The sequence below is a fragment of the Chinchilla lanigera genome, unplaced genomic scaffold (assembly GCF_000276665.1).
Source record: "Chinchilla lanigera isolate Chin_1 unplaced genomic scaffold, ChiLan1.0 scaffold00053, whole genome shotgun sequence".
Classification (NCBI taxonomy): domain Eukaryota; kingdom Metazoa; phylum Chordata; class Mammalia; order Rodentia; family Chinchillidae; genus Chinchilla; species Chinchilla lanigera.
Genome location: NW_004955454.1, coordinates 4166741 through 4194732, shown reverse-complemented (window position 1 = coordinate 4194732; position 27992 = coordinate 4166741). Strand labels below are relative to the sequence as shown.

Below are 27992 nucleotides of genomic sequence, written 5' to 3'. Positions count from 1 at the left end.
GCGTATTTGCCTACCATGTTGGAGGTCTTGGGTTCCATTCACAGCAATGGAAAAGAAAAAGCCAACTAGTGTTTAAGTCCTTATTAAATTAAGCCCTTATTATGGCTGATGTATGTGATTAGGATGATTAGATGGTTCCTAATGAAGCCAAGGGCATAGGCCAACTGATTTTTGTTTTTTTTTACTCCAACTGACTTTAATGCTTTTATTTTTCATGGATAATCATCTCGAAAATGTGAAGCAGGGCATGGTGGCGCATGTCTATAATCTCAGCTCTCTGGGAGGTTAAGGGAGAAGGGTCACATGTTTGAGGCCAGCCTGGGCAACTTAGCAAAACCCTATCTGAAAATAACACAAAGAAACAGGCTGGGGTTGTAGTTCAGTGTTCCTTGGGTTCGATCCCCAGTTCTTAAAAAGAAAAAAGTGGGCCAAAAGAATCTGAGTAACAATGTTAGTTGCTGGAAAATAATATTTGTGGGTCTGAGGTTCTTTGTTGTCTGGTCAGAAGGTCCTTTAGGTTCTACAGGTGTAAGCGTTCTGTATAGCTGCGTACACCCTCAGGCAAACCCTCTGTTGGACAGTTTTGCAATATCATTTGCTCATTATAACCCAAATTGATTAACTGCACTATTCACCCAGAAACAATTTTTTTTTCCTGTACCAGGAATAGAACTCACGACGTTGCACTTGCCAGGCAGGTGCTGTGCCACTGAGCTAAATCCCCGGCCCCCGTTTTTCTAGAAGAAAATGAGTGCTTTATGTAGTTTGTGGCTCACTTGCAGGCTGGCCACTCCAGTGCAGTCTGGCTCTGTGCCATCTCAGTAACTCCTCCCCACCCTCGTCTTTGCTTTACTAAGGAGCAGTGAACACACTTGTGTTAGCTCAGGAGGCTGCAAATGCAATAAAAAAAGGCAGGTACACATAAAGCTTATGCTTAAATCAAGAAATCCTTTTGTTCATAATATTATTAAATAGCTACCACTGAATGAATGTTAATCTTTGTGCTATCCCTTGGGGAGAATGCTTAAATGCAGTACTTTATTTAATTCTCATGCTTTGCTGTCTCTCTAGGCACCATACTAGTATCTAAAGTCTCAATTTCCTTACCCCGTCGTACACCATTTAGCAGGGTTCTGAAAATCAGATCAAAACTCATGAGGAGAAGCTGGGCATACTGGCACATGCCTATAATCCCAGAACTCAGGGAGGCTGAGGCAGGAGGATGGTTAAGTTCAAGTCCCACCTGGGCAGTTTAGCAAGGCCCTGTCTCAAAATAAAAAAAACAGAAAAGGCTGGGGATATAGCTCAGTGGTACAGTGCTTGCCTAGAATGCATGATTCCCAGCACCAGAAGAAAAAATAAATAAAAGAGAAAAAGAAAGCAAGTCATACAACCTGACTTGCACAGGACAAGAAAAGCAATATGCAGAGATAGATGGTGTTATGTACGGCTTGGGTTTAGATGTCCCCCCAAAACCTCATGCAGTCATGGGGGGGGGGCTTTTTTCAGAGGTGGCTGGATCTAGAGTGTGTGACTGATTCACAGTGCAATGCTAGGACTAATGGTGCGTGATTACTAAATTGGTCCACTGGTTAGTTTGGCACTGCCCTAGTCCCCAGTAGCCTAGATAGAGGACAAAAGAGGCGGAGAGACTGTTAAGGTCCCTTTTTGCTTTGCTACCTTCTGCCCACCATGAACTGTTTGTCTTCTGCAATGCCACCCTGCCTTGGAGCCAGCAGATTATGAAACCTCTACACACTGTGAGCTAAATAAACCTTTCCTCCCTTAATTTGTGAGTGTTTGGTATTTTGTCACAGTAACAAGCAACCAGACAGATGGGGGGACCCATTTGTCTTAATCTTTTAAGAAAAGGCCTGTCCTGGGCCAGGGTGCAGCTCAGTGGTACAGCATTTGCTTAGCATGCACAAGGCCCTAGGTTCCATTGCCAACACCAAAAATTAAATAAAATATCAAAGGAGACTCATTAAAGATAATCATGCATCCAAATAAGGAGAAGGAGAGAAACCTGGGCGAAGGATTTTTAATATAGAGGGCAACTGTACATCTGGACAGAGAGGACGAGAGCATGCCAGGCTCTCTGACCTGGCGACACTTGCTATCGTCCGTGAGGCCTCCCTTGACAGATAAAGCAGCAGCAGCAGCAGCAGCAGCAGCAGTTTCCTCTCCCTGTGTGAGAGGATAGTGCGACGGTCACTCAGTCTATGTTGCACGCAAGTTCCTGCAGCCCAGGCACGAACACCCAGCTCACACCTCCCCTGTCACAGCAGGTCCAATGATCCCCTTTCCTCTTGGTGCAGGAGCTATGAACTGTTCTTACTGACAAGACAGGCCGGGGAGTCACCAGGCTGGGGGGACATCAGACCTCTCCCCTCCTTGTGCTGGGAAGGAGCTGTTCCTGCCAGTGTGGGTTCCGCGAATGTGCACCCGGGCCACAGAGCAGGAGAGCACGGGGCTCCTCCTGAACCAAGCCGTGCTCTGGGCTCGCCCCCGAAGCCATCAGGGTTAGGCTGAGGTCCTCTGCCTTGCACGGGGTCTCTCGGCCTCGTGGATGGGGTCACAGGCAGCCATCAACCCAGCAAAGTCTCCCAACCTCCAGGCAAAATCGTCTCCTCTATCCAACCAGGCGAGCTGGATAGACAGGAGGTCCTTCCATATCCTCCTCCTCCTGAGAGTCCCCTCCAGAGGGAGGGAAATAAAACCCTTCTCCCTCCCACGGAAGCAGAGGACCACCAAAGCCCAGTCCCGAAAGATGGCCAAGTTCTCTTAAATAAGCTTTCCTTTCCATTTTCTTCTCTTGATTATTTATCACCCACCCATTTATTTATACAAATATAAAATATATTTATATAGATTTATATAATATAGACTCTCATGAGGCCGAGTGAAGGAGAGGGTCAGGAGCGGAGCCTCCACGGCTATTTACAGATGTACTGGTCGACGATCTCGGTGCACTTTTTGCACTTGACAAAGCAGCACCAGTGGAACCGGCAGTGGCAGCGCTCCACCTGGACGCTCTTGAACTGGTCATAGCCGCGGCCACAGCACATGAGCTCACAGCCATCCATGCCCTCCGAGGTCTTGTTGCAGAGGCGGCCCTGGGTGCCCAGGGAACCCGTGGTCTCATTGCGCAGGCAGTAGTCCGGGCTGGGGTCCACGTAGACCAGGTCCTCTGGGGTGGGCGGGCTGAAGCGGCTGTTGACCAGCTCCAGCTTGCCCTTGCGGGTGATGCGCACGGCAGCCGCGCTGTCGTACTTCTCCTTCAGCTGGTCTCCCACTTTGCGGAACTCGGCCAGCTGGAGCCAGCAGGTCTTGAGGCTGCAGGACCCTGAGACGCCATGGCATTTGCAGGCCACATCTGCCATCTTATACACAGCCTGAGGGGAGAAGGAAGAAGGGAGTCAGAAGGAGACTTCTGATGGATGAGATCAAGAGAGCGGCCATCGTGTCCTTACAAGGACGGGCGAGGGCTACTTTCACTGTCTGCTTTATCCATTTCATAGTGCATGACATATATTACAATGAATGCCATTTTTATAGCCTAGAAAAAATGCTCCTTTTTTTTTTCTTGTGTGGTTCCAGGGATCAAACCCAGGGCCTTGTGCATGCTAGGAAGTGCCCTGTCCCCGAGCCACATCCCCAGTCCCCCAGTTTACTTCCATCCTCTTCCCTTCCTTCCTCTCTCCTTCTCTCCCTCCCTACCTCCCTCTCTTCCCTTCTCCCAGTGGCTCTTGCCATTTACCCAGGATGGCCCCAAACTCCTGGAATCAAGTGATCCTCCCACCTCAGCCTCCTGAGTATTAGGACTACAGCTAAGCATCACCACACCCAGATCAAAATTTTCACCATGATCAAAGTCTCAAACAAGTAAACACAGTCCAAGAAAATGTGCCCTGTGTTTGCATAATATGAGGCACAAGTCAGAAAAGAAACAATTCAGTTGCTTCCAAAGTTATAACAAAAAAACATTGGAACAGTCCTGGTCAGCCAAAAGCTGCCCTAGATCCTACCAAATCCCCCGAGCATTGCACGTTCCTTTTCCTGCTCAGTCATTTGGTAACTAACTCCATAATCACCAGCAACCTCCAGAGAACCATCACCTTTGTAAGCAAGACCACCTTCTTCTGCACCAGCAGCCCCAGAAGCTGTGCAGAAGGGAGGGAAAAGGCACAACCCGGAGGAGTGCAGGTCAGGTCGGTGGGCCTGCTGTCAGGGGTGATTCACTTGAAAACGAATCTACTTGCAAGTCACTGAACCTCCACAATGTGGAGTGGTTTGAACTTCGGTTATCCCAAATGGAAATGTAAAAGCAGTAGTAGACCAGAAAGCTGCTTCCAAAGTGCTTTTCAAGGAAGGCACACTGATGTGCTGTGTTGAACCACCCTGGCAGCGGGCCCAGAAGTGCAGATGGCGGGATAAAAAATGCATGTCTGCCTCAGAACGCTTTCCTGTGCCACAGCTATTGTCACCAACTGAATCAGGATGCATTTTTCAAGGGCTTCTCTTCGATTTCTTTTCAAGAGTTCCCAGATTGTGTCTTTATTCAGTGTGAAGTAGAGGCCACTGCAGGTGCAAAAAACAGCTTAACCATCATCGGCTCATAGGAGTCTTGTCAAAAGTCTTGATTTTTTTTCCCCTGGCAGGGCATTGCTCCCACTAATTTATGGCTGAGAGACGGAAGCTCTATGGAGTCTCAGTGACCTGTTCGGGGCCACCTGGGAGGGAGCTAGGCTGTGGTCGCGTCTGCACTCCAATCTTGGGGCTTCAAGGCGGCTTGGAGCAGGAAAGGGAAGAGGTCTCAGCCTCAAAGTTAGAAGCCCTGGTACGAGGCCTGGCGGCTCCAGGCCCAGCACACAAAGGCACTGACACCCCCTCCCAACAGGCACTTCAAAGACAGAGCCAGCAATTATCCTTCTGGTCCAAAGGCCTCCGGTCTGAGCTGCAGCCTGACATACCTCTGGAAATGGTCCTTGGTTTAGAGCGGGGTGGCAGGCATCTGGCGCTGCAGAGAGGAGGAAGCATTAAGGGTCTAGAACTGTACCTTGTCACTGAGCAACTAGGGGAACAGAATAAGCATCTCTTTCTGGGAATAAATACTCAGCGAGGTTTGGGGAAAGAGCCAATCAAAGCCAGCCTTCATGGGGTAAGGACAGGAATTTCAGTAAAGCAAATCCCAGGGAACGAAAGTCACTGCTCTTTGCTATTTGGACACTCACCCATCCTTCTACCCTAAAGACATTGTGGAGACTGTCATATTTGTATTTCTCCATAGCTTACTATGGATCATATCCGTACAAGCTCCTTTTGTGGAAGGTAGAGGGGACAATTTCAATTTCTGACACTTATGCTGACTCAAAAAATAATAAAATCTGGAACTAGGGATGTAGCTCAGTGGTAGAGGGCTTGCCTAGCCTATGACAGGGCCTGAGCTCCCCATTCTCAGCACCGGAAAGCAAAACTTTAAAAAAATGTTTTAATCCTCCATCCTTCTCCTGGCAATGTCCAAGTGACAAGCTTGGTATCTGACAGGAATGCCACAGGGATTAGGCACGACGTTTTTTATCTGGAAAATGCTTAGAAACCCTTGAGAGACCAGGCACTATCACGCTGTGAGCTTTGCCCTCAGTGTCAAAGAGGGACCCACCAGAGGCACGGCAAAGGCCAAGAGGAACTTCTGATAAAGTGTGCCTAAGATTTATCCTGTGGCCACAGTGTCAGATCTCAGATAATCAATTTTTTTTTTTTAAACCTGGTTATAGACTATTTTCAAGACCCACCACCCTTCAGTGCTCCCCACAGAGGTTTCCGTGTAGGTGTGAGGGGGAGAGTGAACAGCATGGGCTCCAGATGGTGACTAATGGCTGAGGCCTGCTCCCTGGAGAGGGGATAAAAACTAGAGAGGGATAAGAATTCCCAACCTGGAGCAGACAGAGGCAGAGGGAGAGATAAAGGGCTTTGGGAAAGGTGTGCAGACCAGAGGAAGGGGGGCCAAAGCCTGGGAGGCAGACAGAGGAAGCCGGGGAAGGTGTGTGAGTGACAGGCAAGGCAGATAGCGGGGAAGGCTCTGCCAGATAAGGGCCTAGGACAAACACACGCGATTGCGGCAATAAAGTGAGAAGCGACAGAAGTCGGGTCAATGTCCCTGCTCTCTCCTCAGGGCCGGCAGCTCGCAGGAAACACAGCGTCCTCCAAGCTCGAGGGGCCCCATGGAAACTTCTCTCTGTGTGGTTATGTGTCCTTCCACAGAAAGCACACTGGGGAGCGGCCATCCCTGTCCTCCATAAGGGAAAAGCAGGGTGAGAAATGCCTCATGGAAAGTATGAAATGCTCCACTGAAGTTCAGATAAAAGAGGGACTACGGGGAACGGGAACGATGTCAAGGACTAGGAGCTATTTGAGGTGGGACCTTAAGGCAGAATCTTGCTGTATTGCTCAGGCTGGTCTCAAACTCCTAGACCAAAGCAATCCTCCTGCTTCAGCCTCCAGAGAAGCTGGGACTACAGGTACCCACCAGCATGCCCTGCAGCCAGGATCTTGAAAATGCATAGGTAGGCACTAAGGAGATAAAGAGAAGGTCTCAGTCCCTTTCCGATTCTCTTTCTGCTCCTTGAGCCGGACGGCTCCACAGAGTCCCCGGGATGAAGTCAGCTAGCTGTTTTCAGGCTGTCTGTTCTGGTTTATACCAAGGTAACTGCAGATCAGAGCCACGACTAGAACTCCCACCATCACCAAAGACTAACAGCTCCCGGCTCAACGCACAGCCAGCTCTGACCACACAAAAGTAGCTTTTGAATACAGGATGTGGAGTCCAGAGTCTTGAAACTGAGCCACATCTGCAGAGCCCCTCTTAAATCTTTTTTTTTTTTAATTTGGAGACAGGGTTCCGCTAAGTTGCCTAGGCCGGACTCAAACTTTTGATCCTCCTGCCTCAGCAAAGTACTGCATTACAGGCATGCACCACCATACCCAACTACAAGTGACCCATTCTAATTTCTCTTTGAGGGAGGTCACACTGTGCATGGTGCTACATGTACACAGGTGTACCAAGTCCTGTCAAGCCAATACCACAAGATCCTGATTCACAAGACATGTCCAAGTTCATTTATTTTTTTATGCTCCTGTAACACAGGTGCTGATGTTGTAAACTGCTGATACACAAAGATTTTTTTAAAAATATATATCTGTATCTACATCCTGTAACTGAACTGCCAGTGAACCAACATTACCCTTCTGATCTTCTCAAGACATGCCGTTCTCATTTTTAGTTCATCTTCGGTCCCACCACAGCGTGGGACCCAGAACTGGGTGTCATGACAGCCCTGAGTGGGGCCGACACTCCAAGGAAGAAGCTTGTGGTGTTGCCTGAGAGGCCCTTTGCCTGTGCTCAGATCCCAGAGCACCGTCCCCACTTCCTGTCAACCCAGGCTACAGTGAGTGAGAGGACAGCGTGTCCTGCGGGGCAGCCTCTGGTTTCCTGTGGCGGGGGCAAACACTTGCTCAGACAGGGTTCTCCTGAGCAAGCTGCAGGCAGGAAAAGGATCCACTTTCTGGCACGTCACAGAGGGGCATTGCAGTAAGTACACTCCCCATACACACAGAGCCGAGCTCCTCGCAACCTGTGTTTAACTCTTCCAAAACCATCTTAGAAGACGGTCACCTCTTCTGCGCAATTGGTGAGACACTGGTTGAGCTTTAAAAAGACAGCTGTTCGTTCACACTTCCACTTGTTTAAAGACTCCTAGCATAAAAGTGTGCTTGCTATTAGCACTCACATATGTTTTTTGACTGGGGTTCTGGTTATGTACAATAGCAGCTCGTAAAAGTCAGCTCTGGGTTTACCTGAGCCTTAACGAATCATAAATCCTGCATCAGGCCTAATGGTCTGAACTTCTTATCTGTTCTAGTCACACAGGAGGGTGGGGCAAGACGAGAACTCTACACTGCTTTGTGTGTCTGGAGGGACGGACGTCCTGCAAGTGCAGATTGAGACCGAGAGCTGGCCTGAGACCGCGCAGGCCTGCACCTTACCCTTCGACCCGCTTCATTGTTCTGCAGGTTCATGAGCACGCGGCCCTGCTCCTCCGACCCCTTGGCATAGTTCTTCTCCCGCTCCCGAGCATCCACAAACTCCTTGGCAAAGCGGTAGCCGTACTCCACATTGTCCCCACAGCCACCCCACAGCCAGTCCCGGGGTAGGTCCTTGGGCCGTGCTGTCCGGCTGCACCCACACGTGGAGAGCTCACCCTCGCGGCAAGCCCGGCTGATGGCATTGACCACACCTGCAGCGCTCACGGCATAGGTGAAAGCGGTCTCGCGGCTGCCTGCAAGAGAGGAGAGGTGTGGTGAGGAAGGTCGCCTTGCTCTGCTGCAACAGTCCCAGGGTGGGGAATCAGCGTCAAAAAGAGCCCTTGCCTCTGCACGGCTGACTGGTTAGGAATTTTCCTTCAAAACGGAAATTTTAAAGGAAGGCTACTCCTTCTCCCACCTTCCTCTCAGCCCTAGGTCTGCCCTACCAAGCCACACTGCGTCAGAGGGGTCTACACTCAGATGCAATGCAGCCCGCAGTCCCAGGAGGGAGACTTAATGGAGGGGCAGTGGGTAGCTATAAATTTATGGCCAGGCAGGACTAACAGAATGAAAACTGAGGAAAAAACCATGCGATCAATAGTAGGAATCTGCATCTAGCTGGAACCCCTCCCTCCCAAGTGCAGTTCCTCGCCACCCCACCAGCTATCTACCCATTTGTCTTTTTTATTGCTTTGCCATTACCCAGCCAGACTGGCAGAGGCTAGGGACAGAAAGCAAGCTAGAACTGCAATGTCCAGAATAATTCAAGCTGTCGCCCTCCCTCTGACACAGGATCACACTGCCTCCCAACTCAAAGAGCACCGGGAACCACAGCACCATACCTACTGCTTCAGACACTACTTCAGATACTGATCCCTCTTAATATCCAGATCTTTTTCCATATGAAATTCCAACTATGTTCCTTTTGGTTGTGCAGCAAACCACTTAAATGCGCGTAAGATGTTTTACTTCAATGAATATGTTTTATTAAAAATAAACAGCCTCCAGGGAAATGCAAGTCAAGATCAAAATGAAATACCACTTCACATTCAGTGGGATGGCCATAATCAAAAAGACAGCTAGTAACAAGGCAGGGAGGATATGGAACCCGCCTATATTATTGATGCGACCGTTAAATGGTGCCGTTACTTTGGAAAACCTCGAAAGATTAAACACAGAGTTACTAAATGCCTCAGCAATTCCACTTCACAGTACTATCTACCCAAGAGAAATGAAAACATATGTCCATACAAAAGCTTACACGTGAGTGCTCATTGCAGCATCATTCGTAATCGAAAAGTGAGCTGGGTATGGTGGTACAAAGTGTGATCTGCACTTGCTAGGCTGAGGCAGGAGGATAACTGTGAGTTTAAGGCCAGTCTGAACTACATAGCAAGACTCTCTCAAAAAACAAAAACAAGATAGGCAAAACGTAGAAACCACCTAATTGTCCATCAGCAGATGAATGGATAAACAAAATGTGGTATTACCCATACAGTGGAACATTATTTAGCCATAAAAGGAATAAAGGACTGACACATGCTACAACACACATGAACTTTTTAATCATTATGCTAAGTGAAATAAATAGTTGCCAAAGGCCACATATTATATTATCCTATTTATGTAATCTTTTGAGGTTAGGTGAGTTTTTTTTTATTGGAAATAAAAATAACTCCTGGGTTTCCAGGAAGGGCCCTGTTTTTTTGAGACAGGGTCTTGCTATGTAGTTCAGGCTGGCCTTGAACTCACTGTGTAGCCCAGCCTGGCCTCGAATTGGCAACGATCCTCCTGCCTCAGCCTCCTGAGTGCTGGGATTACAGGCACGCAACACCATGCCCGGCCTTGCATTTTTTTTTTAATGGAGTAGTGAAAATATTCTAGAATTAGCGGTGGTTACACATCTTGTGAATATACTAAAAACCACTGAATTGCATATTTTAAAACAGTGAATTATATGAGATATGGATTGTATCTTCCGAGAGCTGTTCTAAGAAACAGTAATACTCTTGCGGATTCTGACATGGAGGGAAGTGAGTGGTTCTTAGCAGGAAACAGATCCAGTCTGATCTCAGGCAGAAGCAGGGAGAACCTTCCGCTCTCTCTCCCTGTCCTCCTCTCCTGCAGTCCCTGTGCTCAGAAGCAGACATCCCACAGCCCTGCCTGGAAGGAGAAGCAGCAGCAGGGTGGACTCAGTGGAGAGGCCTGGAGTCATCTTCCGCTTTGCCCTACTCCTTCATCACCCCCACACCCTCAGTGACGTCCGCAGCCAGACCACACGGGGTGAGTCAGTTTTTCTCAATTAGCCAGAGGTCAGCTTCTGGTCAGCTGTAGAATAGGATGCCCTTAGAAAAACCCAAACAATGGCAGGAAGTTCCCCTCTCAATTTGGCCGTCAGAACTGACATCTGAGCCGGTGCTGAACAAAGCCAGAGTCCGGGGGTCTGTGTCTGTCTGGTCTGGGGGTGGGCTGGGCCGTGCCAGCGAGCGCCCAGGACGGCGAGTCAGTCGAAGAGGGCAGGGGAGGGTTGGGGACTTACTTTGAGGACTTTCGTTCCTGGGAAGTTTTTTGTTTTGTTTTGTTTTTTTCTGAGAAGTTTTCTTGAAAGGTACCCTCAACCCCCTGGCATGGCGTTCTGTAACAGGAAGGAGCCTTTGAGGCTGGAGCCCAGAGCTCCATTCTGTCCACAGGGAGCATTCCTTTTATAGTACACCTGCTTTCAAAGCAACACATTCCCTTCTCCCCATTCAGTACTGAGGATTGAGCTCAGGGCCTTAACCAGGCACGGTGGCACACTCCTGTAACCCCAGCACTCTGGGAGCCTGAGGCAGGAGGATCAGAAGTTTGAGCCCAATCTTGGCAATTTAGTGACTCAGGAGACCTCGTCTCAAAAACAAAAACAAAACAAACAAACAAACAAACAAACAAAAACACCAAGGGCTGGGGATACAGCTTAGTGCAAAGGACCTGGTTCAAGCCCCAGTAGAGGAAAAACTTTGACATGTCTTACTAAACTGCTCAGGCTGGACTTGCAAGTGCAATCTTACTGCCTTACCACTCCATCTTTTTAAAATGACTCTAATCATCAGAATGTTTTTTCTTATAATAAACCAAACCATGCCTGTCGACAACTTCTGCCTGCTGGAGCAACATTACCAAATCCCTTTTCCATTTGACAGCCTGCAGTGTTTGAAAACAAGTAAGAAGCCTTTTATGTGTTCCCTTTCCCAGCTACATATGTCTGACTTCCACCATTCTTTAGCAAACATGCTGTTCAGAGCTGAATCAGCCCTCTCGGAATTGTACCTGCAGCTGAACACAACACACCAGACACTATGCACCCTGACAGTTCTAGCCCCTCGTGATAGTTTGGGATCTAAATATGTCCTCAGATGCCTCAGCTGTCACTCACATTTCACTCTCTGCCTCGGCCCATCAGTAAGGCGTATTGCAAGATACCATGTGTAGGCAGCGCTGCTTCCACAGGGCAGCATCTGGTCAACCTGATAAGCAGAGACCGCAAGAGTGGCCCTCAAAGAAAGAGCTTACCTGGGGCTTCAGAATGGATAAGCAATGTAGGGGGTTTATCTACAAGTGAACAATTCAGTGCTGAAACTCAAACTATCTCAGAGATAAAAGGTGAATAAGCCCGCAGCCACGGAGCTACTGCACAAACACTGCATGGTCCCCTTCCAAGGAGATGGCAGAAAAATATCACAACCTCGCACTTCCACAACCGCCCAAGACGCCTCCCAGCTCCCAAGGCAGAGGCCAAGTGAGGCCCCCACCAAGCCTCCGCTGAGCTGCTCTGCTGCCCTCTGGCGATGGACTTCTGAAGAAGCTTCAAAGAAGAAAGGAACCTTTTGGAAGTCACAGGGAAGACACTGGGATTTCTCATCAAGGGCTATCGTGGGACCAGGAGGAAAGGAGGACAGTTTAGGTAGCGTGAGCCTTCCAAGAAGCTACAAAAAGGAAAGGGGAAAATTAGGCAAACACGGGCTTCCAGTTTTGTAACAGAATAAGGTACAGTGAGATGTGGCTGCCTCCACTAGTAGCTCCACTCTGCAAATCTTCACCCAGCCGAGCATTTATTACTGCCATCCTTTTTCCCCCCAAAATAAAGCCTCCCTTTCTGTCCATCAGCGGAACAAAATAACACATGAAAAGGGTCCAGCCAATGCCATGCCTGCATGAGGTCCCTAATAAAAATATTTTTTCCTTTGAAATGATCACAAGATGCCTCTGTGTACCTGGGTCACCCTGGTGTCCTCACCCAAATGCAGGACAAGGAGGACTGCTGAGACTTTTACCAAGAAGAGCAACAAATACCCAGTAGATTCTAGAAGAATCAATAAATTATTAGTAAATTCCACTTAACCCCTTAGCCCACTCCTGTAGGAATGTGTTGCTCCTAAGTCTGTCCCAGGAACAGATGAACATTCCTGTTTTTGGTGTTTTGTTTGTTTTTGAGACTAAATCTTGTTATATAGTTCAGGCTGGCCTTGAATTTACTGTGTGAGCCGGATGGCCTTGAACTCCAGGTGATCCTCCTGCCTCAGCCTCCCTGAGTACTGGGATTACAGACCTGTGCCACATGCTGGGGCAGGCAGGGGACCTTCCAAGCATCCCTCTGAATAGAGGGTTTTAAGATCACTAACTCCTCCACGCTAGCTTTCAAACCCCTGTGGTACTAGAATCATTCTTGGTTGAGTGCTGGCCCAAGATAACTCCAGAATGAGCCTTCAGATGGGAAAATGTCTTTTGGGAGAATGAATGTAAGAGTGGGGGAATACTGTCCTTCAACACCTTCCTTTTATGGCCCTGGGAATAAGACCCAGAATAGGGCCGGATCTCTCGATTTCTTGCCAGGGAGGGAGGATTGCATTTCAAAAGAACCTAAAACAATTAAACCTCAGATCACACCTCCATCTAAGCAATAGGGCAGCCAAAGAATTCTAGACCAGCAGTGGGAGTGGGGAAGGGACAGGAATCTGGGAAGACCGTGGTCCTCTCATGTGGCTTCTTTCGTTTGTTCCCTCCCCCGACTTGGCCCCTCACCCCTTTCAAATGAAAAAGTCAGCGCCAGATCTGGTTCCAGTGGTAATGAAAGCTATCACCACTTTGGCCCAAAATGTCTATCTGTTTTTCAAGGGCTCGAGCAGAAGAGGCAAAAAAAAAAAAAAAATCCTAGACATGCAGAGCTGCAATTTTGGGTTCTTTACCTACAAAAAACTAACAGATTTTGCACTGAGAGACAAAGGGGCCGGGGTAGGTGCGTCTCCCAATGCGCTCTAACTTGACTCAGCTTTCCATCCTCTCCCAGGGTGAGTCACAAGCTGCCTGTCCCGGGGGAAGGTGGAAAGCAGAGGCCACAGGGACTTGGAACTACCTGGTTATTGGTACAGAATCCAGGACGCTGCTGCTTCTTTGAGTACCTCCCTCTCCCTTTTCGCTCACTGCTTCCAAGTCTAAACAGAACCCAGTGAGGCTCCCTTCTGATCTTTCAGTGTGCCAGTCCCAGGGGCCTTAAGTGTAGCAAGAGGAGCGCAGACCCTGTGGCCAAGCCACACTGCAGTGCCTCTTACCTATCTGCATGACTCTGCCGAAGACAGACGTGTTGTTCACGGTGCTGCAGTTCCACCGCCTCTGCCGGAATTGGTGCTGGCACTCTCTGATGCCCGTCTTGGCTCCCTCCGCAATGTAGACCATGTGTTCTTGGTACAGTTGGCACAGCTTTCTCTGGCCAGGGGAGAGCCCAGGCAGCTGACTACACACAGGCTGAGCGCCGATGATAAACATCTCGGGTCTCTGCACTGGGTTCATAGCTAACGACCTGCAACAGCAACACAGGAAGGGGGAAGAGGCCGAGGCGTGAGCGTGCACCTGTGTGCCGCACCGGGTCACTCATTCAGCTACTCGTTGAATGCTTTCTGCGGAGAGGGCCCTGGACTAATGACTAAGGACCCGGAAGGAAAGATTAATAAAACAAAGTGCGTGCCTGAAAGGACACACCGAGGGAAACCAAGGTCTGAATGTAAATGGTACTTGAGATGCCCAAGGCCTGGATCCACTGTGATCAGCCAGGGAAAGATCTTCACAAGACAGCTGGGTTGTGAACTGGCCTTAAAGGATGAGATGCAGGAGAGGAGGAGATGGGGTGGGTGGGGCAACTGGGCATTTGAGGCAGAGGGCAAAAAGAGCCAAATACCCACATGCCTTGCTCAAGGCGTAGGCTGATTAATTCAGTTAAACCCAAGCACAGCTTCCATGGTGCAGAGCAGCAACCAGTTCCCGTAAGTGGAACTCCCCCTACGCCACACGTCACAGCATACTGTGAATGTTTTCACTTCCCATCTCCCTCCAAACATCCCTTGACCACTCACGATCATCACTTCCAGACACCTCCCTGTGCTCACCATCTATCAGACACAGTCATGTGTTAAGTTAGATGAGAAAGCTACAGATTTGCCATCTGACTAAAAAAGTAAACATGGCAAAACCATGAAAAATAGGTGGTGATTATCTGCCATTTCCAGGTGGATCTGGCAATGCCAGTAGCCCTAAGAATGCAGAAAGAGAGCTGTGCAGGGTGCCACACGCCTGTAATCCCAGCTACTTGGAGGCTGAGGCCGGAAGACCTCAAGTTTGAGGCCAGTCTGGGTAACTTAGTGAGAGCCTGTCTCAAAATAACAAAGTAAAGAAGGCTATGGTTATAGCTCTGTGGCAGAACGCCCTGGGCTTGATCCTTAGTAGCACAAAACAAAACCCACAGAAAGAAAGCCAGGCGTGGTCCTGCAAATCCCTCATCTGGTCTTTAGGCTGTTATAACAGGAATTTTATTCTCTCTGCCTCTGTCAGGAAAAGGACAGAAAGAAGGAAGGGAAGAAAGGTGGAAGGGAGGGAGGGAGATGAGTAATTTTTTGTAAGATACTGTCTTGCTATGTTGCCCAGGTTGGAACTCCCAGACTCACATAAACCTCCTGCCTCAGCCTCCTGAGGCGTCCCTTCCTACACCAGTGCCTAGCTTTACAGGGTTATTTTTATTCTTTGGCACAGGGGATCATATCCAGGGCCTCATACATGCTATCAGCATTCCTACTGACCCAGTAACAATAAAAGGCTATCTCTAAGAGTCACAGAAATAGGGAAAGATACAGGAAAAAAGGACTATAGACAGGATCAGAGGGAAAAACCAAATGAATAAATAATTTATCCTCCGGGAACCCTAGCCCCTGAGGACCTGAGAGAACAGAAGATTTCTCCTGGTTCTCCTGGATGGAAAAGGCCTTTCCTGTTCCTACAGATAAAGCTTCGATCCCCCTCTCCGCACCTCCATCACCAAAGGAGCCTCAGGGTGGAAGCAGGACCGCAGCCCCTCGCACTCACCACCAGGAGCTGGCTTCTGTCAGCAGCTGGGCCCAGGTGGACAGCAGAGCCAGAGTGAACACCAACAGCAGGCTGGGCATGGTCGGCCTCAGCCCACCCCAGTGCCCTGGGACTGGCAGCTTCCAAAGTGGGGCTCCCTAGAGAAAAGGAAAGAAGGGAGAGTCAGTGTGCAAATGCAACAGACCCAGGAAGACCAGGGGAGAAGGGAGAGGTGGAGGAAAGTGCAGAGGATGAGCTCTAGGGTGGATCTCAAGTCAAGTTCTCCCCACCAAAGTCTCAGCCCTTTCCCATCTCCACCTCTTTCATTCTTTACTGGCACTCAGGATTGAACCTGGGTCCTTCCCACTGATCTACATTCCCCCACACCTTTCATTTGAAAAAGGGTCTCTAAGTTGCTAAATTGTCCGGGCTGGGCTTCAACTTTGATCCTCCTGCCTCAGCCTTCTAGAGTGCTGGAATTGCAAGTATGTGCCACCTGGCCCAGCTCCAACATCTACCTCTTACCGCTTATATTCTCAACATAAAGCTTTTGGGTCTCTCACCCCAAACTGTGGGAACACTACTCAGAACCTAATTCCAAAGGAAATGAGCTAAGAAATCAGAAAAAAAAGAAAACCAGGAAAAAAACAAAACAAAACAAAATAAAAACCAAAGAAACACAAACAAATCATTGCAAGAACACAGCGTGCTCAATGTGGCATTTAGGAAGCTGCTTTGGCTACTGCAGGGCACACTTGCTATTCTAGAACATCCAGAGAAATGAGGATCATCCTCTACTCTGCATTTTTTACCTCTTACTCCAGCCTACTTACTGGTCTGACCCTCTTTTGTAGGGCTTTAAAAACTGATGAACCAGATTTACCTTCACTAAAACAGAAGTCTTCCACGTCCGCCTGCACCCTTCTCCCTCAGAAAGGGTTTCCCAAATCCCAACCTGATTTACGAAGGAATAACGATAGGGAGACAAATAAGGACTTGTCCCTTTCTAAAGCCAATTTCTCCAAACCTATAAAAGCCATGCAGTGAATTGTGCACCCTGCATCCCAAAAGCTTTGATGGCCAAGGCCTTGCCTTCCTGGGGAGCCCCTTCCCCTCCTCTGCCCTCTGTGGCCTAGAAGGGGCTGCATGGAACACTTTCTGAGGACGCATCTTCCAAAAGCCATGACCTCCCCTGCCACCATAGCTCCTCGCATCTTTGCCTTGTGCTTTTTGTAGCTAATGCCTCCGCCTACATCCCCAAAGTGCACCTTTCCCGGAGCCCTTGGAAACAGGGAGAATCCATGCTTCTGGATCCTAGAAAGAGCGGGTAAAAACACGCCCCCTCCAGTTCACCCCCACCTCTGTTCTCCCTTAGCTTCCCTGTGGGGCGGGACCCCACATCTCCAGAGTCTTTTTCCCAGGGCTCCTTAGCACCTCCAACACTGCACACACACACACACACGCAGCAGGCACGGTGCTCCACGCCGCCCCCACCCCTCCTCACCATGCTGGTCCTGTAGTTCTGGGTGTCCAGGCTCTCCGAGAGGGGGCGGCAGGTGCTTTGCGTCATCAGCCTATGAAATATTTTTGTCCTGGGGCCACCAAGAAAGGAAGGTGACTTGAACAGGATCCAGGAGTGCTGGGACACAATCTTTTCCCCACCCCCTTTAGGTTTTCCTTCTTGAGGTCTCAGCTGGGGCGGGGGACCCACAGGCAGGTGTGTGGGGCCGGCAGGGTGCACATCAAAGAAGAGCCCTGCTCCTTCCCCTTTGTCATGCAGAGCCCGCTTGGAAACGACCCCGCCTCTAGCGGGGCTGACTAACAGTTCCCCACACCCTAGTTTCCCAACAGACCTCTCCCGCCTCCTCTGAATGATGCCCCCTCCCCCTCCCCCTCGGCCCCCCATAAATCCCCACCTCATCCCTCAGGGCTGGAGGTCTGTGAATGCACCGACTGGAACCGACCCGAGAGAGATGGAGCAGAGATAGGACTGGCACCAGAAGCTAATGGCTTTATGGAGGGGAGGGGACCAGGTCCAGAGTAGGGAGGACCAGAGAAAAGCTTCAAAGAGTTCCTTGTCCAAACATCCCCAACTCCACCCACCAGTCCTTCCCTGGGATTATTCCCTCCTGCCTTTCTGACCCTCTTCTTCCCCGCAGCCTCATGAGCATCCCCACCACTGCGTCCCCTACCCCCAACTCGGGGCTCTCCATCCAGCGTCCATCCTCACACATTCCTGCTACCAGATAGCTGTCTCTTCCAACCGGTGACACATCCTACCCGTGAGGTTTCCCTCACACCAGGTCTCTCACCTCTGTCACCCGCTTCCAATAGGTTCCAGTGAGACCTTCCTGGCCCTGCAAATCCTACATTCAACAGAGGCCACGTTAAGGGTGTTCTCTTGCTGAGCCAAGAGCTAGCCAGTGCCTGCTAATAGTCCCTGTGGCTTTAATGGCCCCACTGACAGGCCAGCCAGCTGGACCTCCCAAGAGCTGCAAATCCCACCCATCCGTGCCTTACAAACATACTCGGAGACAGGAATCACTCCAGTCAGCTACTCCCACCACCCTGTGAGTTTTATCAAACTCTCAGCTTGTTACAGACTGTATTTTAGGAAATTACCATAAAGATGGGGCTCTACCACACGTGACTGGCTTTTTGCTCTTCTAAATGTGTGGTACCTGAAGTTGAACACACAAACCCCCAATGCCCTCAGGCCGCACTCTGTCCTGGTGGCAAGACGTGAGCTGCTCCTAGAGTGGTCCCAGAAGTAAAGCTGGGCAGCTGTTTAAGTGTTGATGACTGGTTTCATTAGCATGGGCAGAAGGAAGACTTCCTCCCTGAAGCCAGAGGCTGAGTGGGGACTGATAACTGTGCCTTAATGAGCAGGACACGTGGAGAGTGTGAGGCGCTGTTCACTACTGAGATCTGCAGCAGGACGCAACCTCTTTAAGAAGGGGTTGGTGAACAGCCCCAAAGAAGGGAGGTCCAATTCCTTCTGCTGCCTTTGTCATAAGCATGGATTTCCTCAGAGCTCGCCCCACCTGAGGAGGCACGCTTCATTCCAAACACACCAAACTTAGTACTTGAGGATGTGGGTCTCAGGGCTTTATTCTGGGGGGAGATGAGTCCTGGAAGGTGAACCCAGGGTCTCACACGTACCCTGACATGGAGCTTCAGTCCCAGCCCAAGTCTCCATTCTTTAGTTGTTACTGGGAGGTGGGGGTGGGGGCAAAATTCTCAATCAGGACCCATCCACAGCGCCGGAGGGAGCAGCGCGGGTATCTACTCAGCTCCACTTCTTCATCTGTTTGTTCACTCATTAAGTTCATAAACCAAATAGGCACTGAGCGCTGGTGTAGCCCAGTGATAGGGGCACTTGAATACTATGTACAAGGCCCTGGATTCCACCCCCACTATAGGAGAAAAAAAGAGAAAGACAAGCTGTGATGATCTATGTTCTTTAGAGTCTCTGAGGAAGAGTATTCTCTGAACTCTGCGCTTCTCCAAATCACTGCGCATGTGCGATGTACAGGGTTTCCAACCCTCCTACCGCTCCATGTCCTCTCGGTGGTGTGCCTGAGGGCCCAGAGACCCGCTCTGCCCCCGTTGCTCTGCTCCCATTTTACAGCAGCAACCAAAGGGGTGTATATTTGACAAACAGGCTCTCTTCCTTTTTCTGCCAGCATTCAGTTCCCAGTTTTCATTCCCTTCGGGGGCCACATCCTTCCGGCCCAGAGTGAGGACACAGTCAGAGGGGAGGGGCAGAGCCGTCTCAGGAGGAAATGTATGGCTTAGGAAAAAAGTGGAAAGAAGTTTTCAGTCAGCTTGACCACAGGATCATGTCCTCAGCAAGGGAAGACTCTACTTTGACAGCACAAAACTGTACTTATATGGGATCATTTGGCATGCTGATCTGCTTGTGTTTTCCTTTCTTTCAAAGGCTCTGGAAATGGTCTTGTTCACCATTTTCTTTCCGGTGTTTAGAAGAGTGCCCAATTTAGTGCATGCTAGGTAAATATTTGTTGACTGAAAAAAGAGATAGCCCTCTCTGGGCTCTTAAGGAAATAGGAAGCAGGCTGTGAAGGCCAGACTTTCATGGAGACAGAAAGTCCTTTTGGCTCTCATAGGCCAGCCCACTCACCAGTGAGAAAGTTGCTTCTACTAGTGTATCCCCTTATTTGGGGATCTACTACTAATGGAGATCTTAGCGATTCCAGGTCTCAGCTTTGTCTTTGCCCTTTCCTCAAAGCCGTGAGTAATACGCAGCTTCTAAGAGTAAAGCACTATACTGCTTGATCAGATAATGTAGAGACACTTTAGCAGGGGAAAACCCACTCTGAGAGCCAGGACATAAGATCTGACCAAGCAGTAATTGCAGGCGGGTTGTGGGAAATGAGCAGGGCCTTAAGAATGTGTGGTTTTTACACAGAAAGAAAAGTGCAGGAAAGATTTCATGTGGTGATGCGCCTTGGTTACACAGAGAAACTTTCAAAGTGCTCTAGGAGGGTAGGAGAGATACAGCTACAGTGGAGGGCTTCAACCATTTCCAGCGCTATCAGAATGACTCTTCTTGTTCATGAAATTTACTCCAAAATCTAATACTGAATTCCCATGGCTCATTCAGTAGCAATTACTAGGACAATTCCAATAATGATATGCCTCCATTTTGTGGGGGTAACACTGCAGGAATGGGGTCAAAGATTTAGAGGTTTAGTTGCCCTGGGTACTACCCTTTTGTTAGAGGGGTGATATCAGAACCTCCAAATATGGTATTAGGGAAATATGATAATTCCCAACCTGTTAGATGTCTGATACACCAAGTTTGTGTTCTCTAAGAATTAAAGAATAAATTCTAGGAACAATGGAGAATAAAAGTAGGGAGATATTTACTGAGAGAGATATAGCTCCTTAGAGGCAGGAGGGGGCCCAAATGAGTTGCTGAGCACCCCACTTTACAGGGAAATTATATAGAGCAATAACCACATGGGTACAACGTGGGTTACATCTATGATTAACCAATAAGGATACAAGTATAGTCGCTTAGGTAATAGTGAGCCAATGGGGAAACAAATTCCGTAACAAGGGTTCATGGAAAGAACAAAGACATTTTGTAGGAAATGATGGGTCCAGAGGTCTTGGTCACTCACTGGGTGACTGATGTCTATCTAGGCTTTATTAGACCTGGTGTTTGTCCTTGGAGGAAGTATACAGGCTTGATCATTTTGTCTTTATCTTGAGACCTGGTTTCTAACAGATGTGCCTCCGGCCACAGTTCAGATGAGTTTCACCTTTGTCCTGGCTCTCTCAGCGGCCTGCCCTATTTGACTGCCTATAATATTTCTGCCTAGCTTAGCTGTCTATAAGACTTTGACCATGACTCAACGGTTGAGCGAGTCTTCATAGAGACCCAAGGACAGAAGTGAAGATGCAGACTGATCACGCTCTCTCCTTCCAATCTGGCGTGATCGCTATCCTCCAATTCTCTTCCTAGATTCAACTCGAAAACTTGGTATCTATGTGGACTCTTCTCCTTTCCCTCCATGTCAAATCAATTCTCAGGGCCTCTTGACTATCTTCATAGTCTTTTTTTTGTGGTTGTTTATTTGTTTTTGTGGTACTGAGGGCAGGACCCAGGGCCTCCTGCATGCTAGGCAAGTGCTCTACCACCAACACATATCCTCGCCCTCTGAAGAATTATAAAATTTTATTTCCTATTCTCCATTACAATTGTCATACCCTGGGCTGCCACAAGAGCCTGCTAACTGACCTCTTTTTCTCCATGAAATTCTGTCCTATTCTTATATACTGAATGATGGAATGGATTCCCCCACATCTAGTTCACTCATTTTGAAGTTAACAGCAAACTACTAGGCTTCTCAAAATGTGGTCCCTGGGCCTAACGACATCAGTACTATTTGGAAACCTATTTGAAACACAAATTCTCAAGCTCTACCTACACCAACTGAATTGGAAATCTGGGGATGGTGCGTAGCAATCTGTTTTAACAAACCCTGAAGGTGATTCTGAGGGCCATGAAAATTGAAGAACTATTGCCATGAAGCCACCCACAGTAAAAAGTAATGCAGTCTTTCAAGTAACACATCTGCATTTTAATGGCAAATTTCTACATGTTAATGCCATACACCAATGGTTCCTAACCTGGAAGCTAATGATCTATGAGAGACACAGAATCACACAGACAGCGAAACACTGTGTCCTGAATGAATAAACATGTCCGCCTGTTTCTACTCCAGTAGTCCCACATGGGTCCTTGAAATTATCATTTCTTATTGTTCTTTGCTGGTTTGCTTTGGTTTTTGGAGGCAGGGTCTTGCTATGCAGTTCAGGCTGAACTTGAACTTAGTGTGTAGCCCACGCTGGCCTCAAACTCTCAGTGATCCTCCTGCCTCAGCCTCCTGAGTCCTGGGATTACAGGCGTGTACCACCATGCCTAACTGTTTGGGGTTTTTTTGAGATAGCATCTAGCTATGTAGTTTAGACTGGTCTGGAACTCACTATGTAGCCAGGCTGATCCTTGAAATTATCAAACTATCAATTCATTTACATGTATTATGGATGATTGTGGTGATGGATATACAACTCTAAATATACTAAAAACCACTGAACTGCACACTTTAAATGTGTGAACTGTATTATATGTGCATTTCTCAATAATTCATGCTGTTAGTTTAAAATAGTGTTTCTGATGATGAAGATACCTCACTCCCCTAGGGATAGTTATATACCAAGAAGTTTGTCGAGAATAGCAGCTCAGAGTTGCGGGGGTAGTAGCCCTGGGTTTGAACTCCAGCACCGGCACCAAACAAAACAATCAACAGTAGCATCATTAGCCAACTAAATACAGCCCCAATATACCCACGTCCATCACTGTACAATGGATAGAGCAATTAATTGTGGTCTATTATTTCAAGGAAATATTACGCAGGGATGAAAGTGAATGAGTTGCCATTACAGGCAAACACATGCCTGAATCTTACCAACGTAATGTTAGAAAGAAGTGAGCTGGAAAAGAATACATACACTGCAGTTCAATTCATGGCAAAGCTCCTGCTTAGAGATCCATACATAGGTGGTTAAGCCATAAGAGGACAGGAACTTGTGGCCATAGTCAGGGAGCAGTTTCCTCAGAGGGTGTGTGTGTGGGGTGATGAGGAGGGACTTATGAGGTTTTTTAGGGGGGCTGTTCTATTGGGAGCCTGGGCAATGGATACTATAAAAATTCACTATGCTGTGTGTGTTGTGCTCTTTGTAATTTTCTGTGCTATGTTACTTTACATAACAAAAATATTTAAAATGGGAAAAAGATTTTATTAATGCCCAATAGTTGGGGGGGTCCTCATATATTTATTTTCAGTAGAAAGTTCAACTAGAGTCTCATGGGGTGCACGACCTTTTTCGGGGGGCTTACAAAAACGATCCTCATACTTACGAAATTCTGCATTAAGCAAACGTTGGAGAATTCGGGTACAGAGCCAGCCAGCTGGGATAACTACCGGGGAGCAGGTGAGGAGGCAGGGCCTCAGCACTAACCTCAGCAGCGTCGGACGGCTGCGCTTGCGGGCCCTGGGTCCACTGACATGGGCTCGCAGCTACTGTGCCAGGAGCAACGGAACAGTCTCCCTCCCTGCCCTTCCTCGCCTTCCAAGCTCTGCTCAGTGAACCTTCTTAGCCCCAAGGCCTGGCCTTCTTTTCTATGATCTACTTTCTCCACAGCTGGTGGAGAATAAAAATAAAAAATGGAAGGGGGAAGCAGTCTGGGGTTTATCAGCTCTACCATATTATTTTGCAGCAGCCCTTTAAGAAATCTCATCTTGCAAATATTGTGCCTTTTCCTGCTGTTTCTCTAGCTTTAGGGCTAGGGAGAATTTGCCAGGTGAGATAGCATTAGGAGGGGTGAGATTTAAATTCTGTCCCTGAACAATGCTAAACTCAGTATATGTTTGGCATTCCCAGTGGTGAAGTACAGGAGTTAAGAAGTATAAGGAAAGCATGCCCAATCATGGTGCCAGGTGGTGGGGACACAAAGGCCGACCCTGCGACCCCTACACTAAAACCTAGTTCCTAATGTTTCCTAGAATACAGATTCCTGGGCCTGCAGCTTCTGGGCCCTCCAGGTCCTCCTGTGTCCCAAAGCGTGAAAGTGACATACTCATGTGCTACACAGCAGGAAACGCCAGCAGAGCAAATCCCCAAGCAGCAGCAGGTCCTCACTGATTCCTCGTTTTTACTTGGAAAAGCAAAAGTCTCTCCCCGGTAACAAGCAAAAGTCTATTAGAAGTCTTATTCTCTATAGAAGATAAGAAAGAGTAATATCTCAATGCTGATAAAATAGTTTTAAAAGATACTCTAGAGAGTCAGAGAGTGGTGGTACATCCCTGCAATCCCAGATACTCAGAGGCTGAGGCAAAAGGATCATAAGTTCAAAACCAGTTTAGGAATCTTAGCCAAATCCTGCCTCAAAAAAGAAATACATAATTAAAATTAATAAATAAATTTAAAAGGGCTGGGGCTGTAGTTCGATGTGGGCTTTTCTCTCCACCCCCCTCCAGATTAGGGAGAAAGATGTTTAAATGCCTTCATCTTGCTAGTACTGTAATTTATTTTTTGTACTGTAGGAAAACATTTATTGGAGCAACCATCACCCTCTTTTGCAAATTCCCGTTTTTGTTTTTTGGATTTTTTTTTCTTTTTTTTTGTGGTGTGAGAGATGAACCCAAGGCCTGCAGCAAACTAAGCAAGCACTCTGCCATTGAATCCCCGCCCCGGCCACCAAATTCCCACGTTTAGATAGAGGAAATGGAGTAAGTCAGTGGTTCTGGATCCTCATCAAGGGAGGCTGCAACCTCTCTCTATGCCATGGGCTAATTAGAATAAAAATGCAATTTTATGCTACCACATAGATGTGTTCCAGATTTTACAAACTGGATTTTTAAAGGACTAGGTAATCAGAGAAAATAGTAACAAAAATATTAAAAAGCAGATATTGCCACCTGGCAAATCTCTTTGACTATCACTGTGTTTTAGAGTGTTTGGAATACGAAAGCCTTGGTGGGTAGGAGGTGGGGTACAGGCTCTCCCCTTCCCCTAAATCTGCGCTGCTCTCTGTCACAGCTCCCTGAGGTGCTTCACACATCTATTTTGTTTGGCAGATTCTCAAAGGATTTCAAGTTTGCCATTCCATTCTTTGAAGAAGGCCCAGCCAGGCATGGTGGCACATGCCTGTAATGCCAGCACTCAGGAGGCTGAGGCAGATGGATCGCTATGAGTTCGAGCCAGCCTGGGCTACACAGTGAGTTCAAGGCCAGCCTGGACTACAGAGTGAAACCCTGTCTCAAAAAAAAAAAAAAAAGAGAAAAAGAAGAAATCTCAATATGCGTATTATATATACACTATAGATATGATAGTCCATTTACTATGTGCATAATTATTCTTCACTATTTCCAAACCTGAACTTTCACATATGGAGTTTTCTAGTAGTTATACTAATGTCTTTTCTAAATAATTGTATAACTGTTTTTTAAAAACTGGTTAGGGATTGAACCCAATCTAAGCAGAGACTGTGGGCTGGGACTTGGCTCAGTGGTAGAGCAAGGCCCTGGGTTCGATCCCCCGCACCATAAAAAAGAAAAACAAAATAAGCAGAGGCTGTATCACTGAGGAATACCCCCAATCCAATAATTCTATAATTCTCCCCCCAAAACTAACCTTGGATGAGAAATTATTTTTAAAACTTATTTTTACCTTTTTTTTTTTTTTTTTTTTTTTTTTTCTGGACACATGGTCTCAGCAGCTGCCCAAGCTGGAGCCTTGAACTTGCTGTCTTCCTGCCTCAGCCTCCCCAGTCGCTGGGATTTACAAGCACGTACTGCCAATGCTGGGCTGTGGTTGAGAAGTTATGGCCTCACCTTATTCTATTTTTCTTGTTATAAGGAAAAATGCCTGAAACTGTCAATCTTGCTTCAAAAACTAGCAACTTCCACTTGGATAGTTATTAGACAGTAGGATAGGGGCTGGGGATTTAGCTCAGCGGCACAGTGCCTGCCCCGCAAGCGCAAGGTCGTGAGTTCGATTCCCGGTACCGGAAATAAATAAATAAATAAATAAATAAAAAAGACAGTAGGATACTGGATGGTTATTTTTGTGAGCAAGTGGGAGATCAATGTTGCAGTGAAAGGAACATGAGAAGAAGAGCACTCTTGGGTCTCTGAGCCCTAAATGATGACAGCCTCAGCACCTTTCTTGCAGCTTTACCAGTCAGAAAAACATGGGAGGAAAGACCAGGCTGCAGGTGAATTCGCCTTGGAACTTGCCACCAACACAGAAGTGACACTTGCTTTTCACGTTTCAGGGCAACAGGCACTTCTGAGTGAGTGTGTGTGTCCTAACGTGGGACCCAACCACTGCCTCTGGGCCTCAGACCAGTCCTGAGCTTGCTGTGAAGACCTCCCCCTCCCTCTCGGAAGCAGGCAGCGCCGCGCAGCCATCTGAGGGAAACCGCAGGCCAAGGTGTTCAGTTTCCCGCAGGCCAGCACCGGAGCCCTCTCCAAACCAGACGGGAACCTTCAATGCCAGGTGGTCGCCTCTTCTCACGACCCTCTCAGATGCCAAGAGGCTCACATTTCCTATGCCAAAACCAGAGCCACCACCAACAGTTTTTCAGACCAGGTCCTTATTTTCGGAGTTAAAATATCTTCCAGTGCCTTATGAAAAAGTAGAATCACCCACTTCAGGCCTGGGGAGGTTCAAGAGGCTTTTGGTTCACCAACAAAGTTCCTTTTCTTTTTTTTTTTTTTTCTTCCAGTACCAGGAATTGAACTCACGATCTTGTGCTTGCCAGGCAGGCGCTGTGCCGCTGAGCTAAATCCCCAGCCCGCCAGTGAAGTTCTTTAGCTCTGTTTTGGGCTTTGCTAGGGCTCTCTTCACTGGATTCCCAACGCTATTCCTAAATTGCTCCTTGGCTGCCTGTACTCTTGGGAAAGGCTGCAGTGTTGGGGTCAAGCCTTGTGTTCTGTGCTGCTCCAACAGAGGGCTCTGCAGAAACACGAAGCACAGCCGGGGTATAGGTCAGTGGCAGAGTAAGCACCTAAGCATGCGCGAGGCCCCGGGTTTAATGCCAAGCACATCAAAAAGAAACAAACAAACAAAACCCTGGCAAGCACCTAGCATTCAGCAGCCCACTGCTCATCATTTAACAAATGTTTCTTGAGGGCCTGTGAGTACCTGTTTGCTATGGTTTGAATCTAAAACGTCTCCCCAAAGGCCCGCGTGTGGGAGGCTTCGTCCCTGGGCAGCGTGTGAGAGGTGGGATGTGGGAAGGTGACTGGATGGAGAGGGCTCTGACCTCATCAACAGATTCATCCATGGAGGCTTCAGAGCTGAGCGGTCCAAGGCAGGGTGAGGGAAGCTTTAGGGGGTGGAGCCTAGTGAAACGAAGGGAGCTGACGGTGGGTGTGCCCTTGAGGGGCCCATTTTATCCCTGGCCCCCTTCTTCTCTCTCTTGTTCTTTCTCTGTTTTCTGGCTGCCAGGAAGTGGGCAGTCTCCTCTGCCACTGGCTGGCCGCATGTGTCTATTTAAATAAAAATAAAATGAAAACGCTGGATTCCTCCTTTGCAGTAGCCCCACTTCAAATACTCAACAGTCACATGTGGCCAGTGGCTATGGCTTTGGATAATGAGGATTACAGAACATTTCTTTTTCTGTTTGTTTGAACAGAACATTCCTGTCAGAGATGTCTGCAGACAGTGCTCGTCTAGGAGTGGAAACCAGGCAGTACAACAAATCATTGCTCACAGAAACCAAAAGCTCTAAGCTAGGTGTGGTGAGGCAAACCTACAATCCCAGCTCATGGAAGGCTGAAGCAGGAGAATCCCTGTATTTTTAAGGATAGACTGGGCTACACAGTAAGTTTAAAGTCAGACTGATCTACATAGCAAGACCCTGTCAAAACCAACAAACAAGGGAAAACACCAACAAAACAAAAACAAAAAGGCCCATGTGAAATCTGGTGTTTAAGTTTGGTGCAACTGGGGCTTGTATAAGCAGTACATGGAAAGTACTCTTGAGTATACAGGGCAGGGGTAACTAACTGTAACTGATGACCCAGGATCAACAGCCCACTCAGCAGCCGCAGAGATGACCCAAATGACAACCTCTACTTCTCATCTTCACGGTCTCATTAGGAAAAGCACATGCTCTGTAATGTAGCTGAAAACAGCTTCTCATTACCTGAACTAAATGTGGGGCTATTTTGTATTTGCTGCTTAGGGTAAAGGGAAAAAAAATTGAGACCCAGTGGAAATGCCACAAAGTAATTTAAATGGAATTGTTTCCGTGACTCTAATTAAAATCAGCCAGTATTACTGACCAACTACTAGGTCTCACCCAAAGATGAGTAACAAAAATTCTGCTAATCTTAGGTGAGAAAAACATACACCATTGTAGTATTTAGCAAAGAGATGTTAGAATGGAGGTACAGACTGCTATCCCAACACCTAAGACTAAATAATTCCAAAGTAGA

General features: G+C 47.9%; 1 protein-coding gene across 5 annotated transcripts in view; it reads right to left on the bottom strand.

Annotated features, from left to right (window-relative positions):
* Positions 1–2023: 2023 nt before the first annotated feature.
* Positions 2024–27992, bottom strand: part of Wnt5b (wingless-type MMTV integration site family, member 5B) — a 34062-nt gene continuing 8093 nt past the window's right edge. Inside the window, exons 1-7 of one of the 5 annotated variants that reach the window (XM_013520277.1) lie at positions 17763–17834; positions 16955–17042; positions 16334–16405; positions 15472–15608; positions 13671–13918; positions 8047–8339; positions 2024–3395 (exon numbers count right to left, since the gene is read on the bottom strand). In XM_013520277.1, the coding sequence (XP_013375731.1) occupies positions 2937–3395; positions 8047–8339; positions 13671–13918; positions 15472–15608; positions 16334–16405; positions 16955–17020 (1275 nt within the window). In that variant the 5' untranslated portion in view covers positions 17021–17042; positions 17763–17834 and the 3' untranslated portion in view covers positions 2024–2936. Of the gene's footprint in view, positions 3396–8046; positions 8340–13670; positions 13919–15471; positions 15609–16333; positions 16406–16954; positions 17043–17366; positions 17383–17762; positions 17835–27992 lie in introns of those variants that run through there. The other 4 variants (XM_013520276.1, XM_013520275.1, XM_005395951.2 and 1 more) reach the window with 4 other exon arrangements.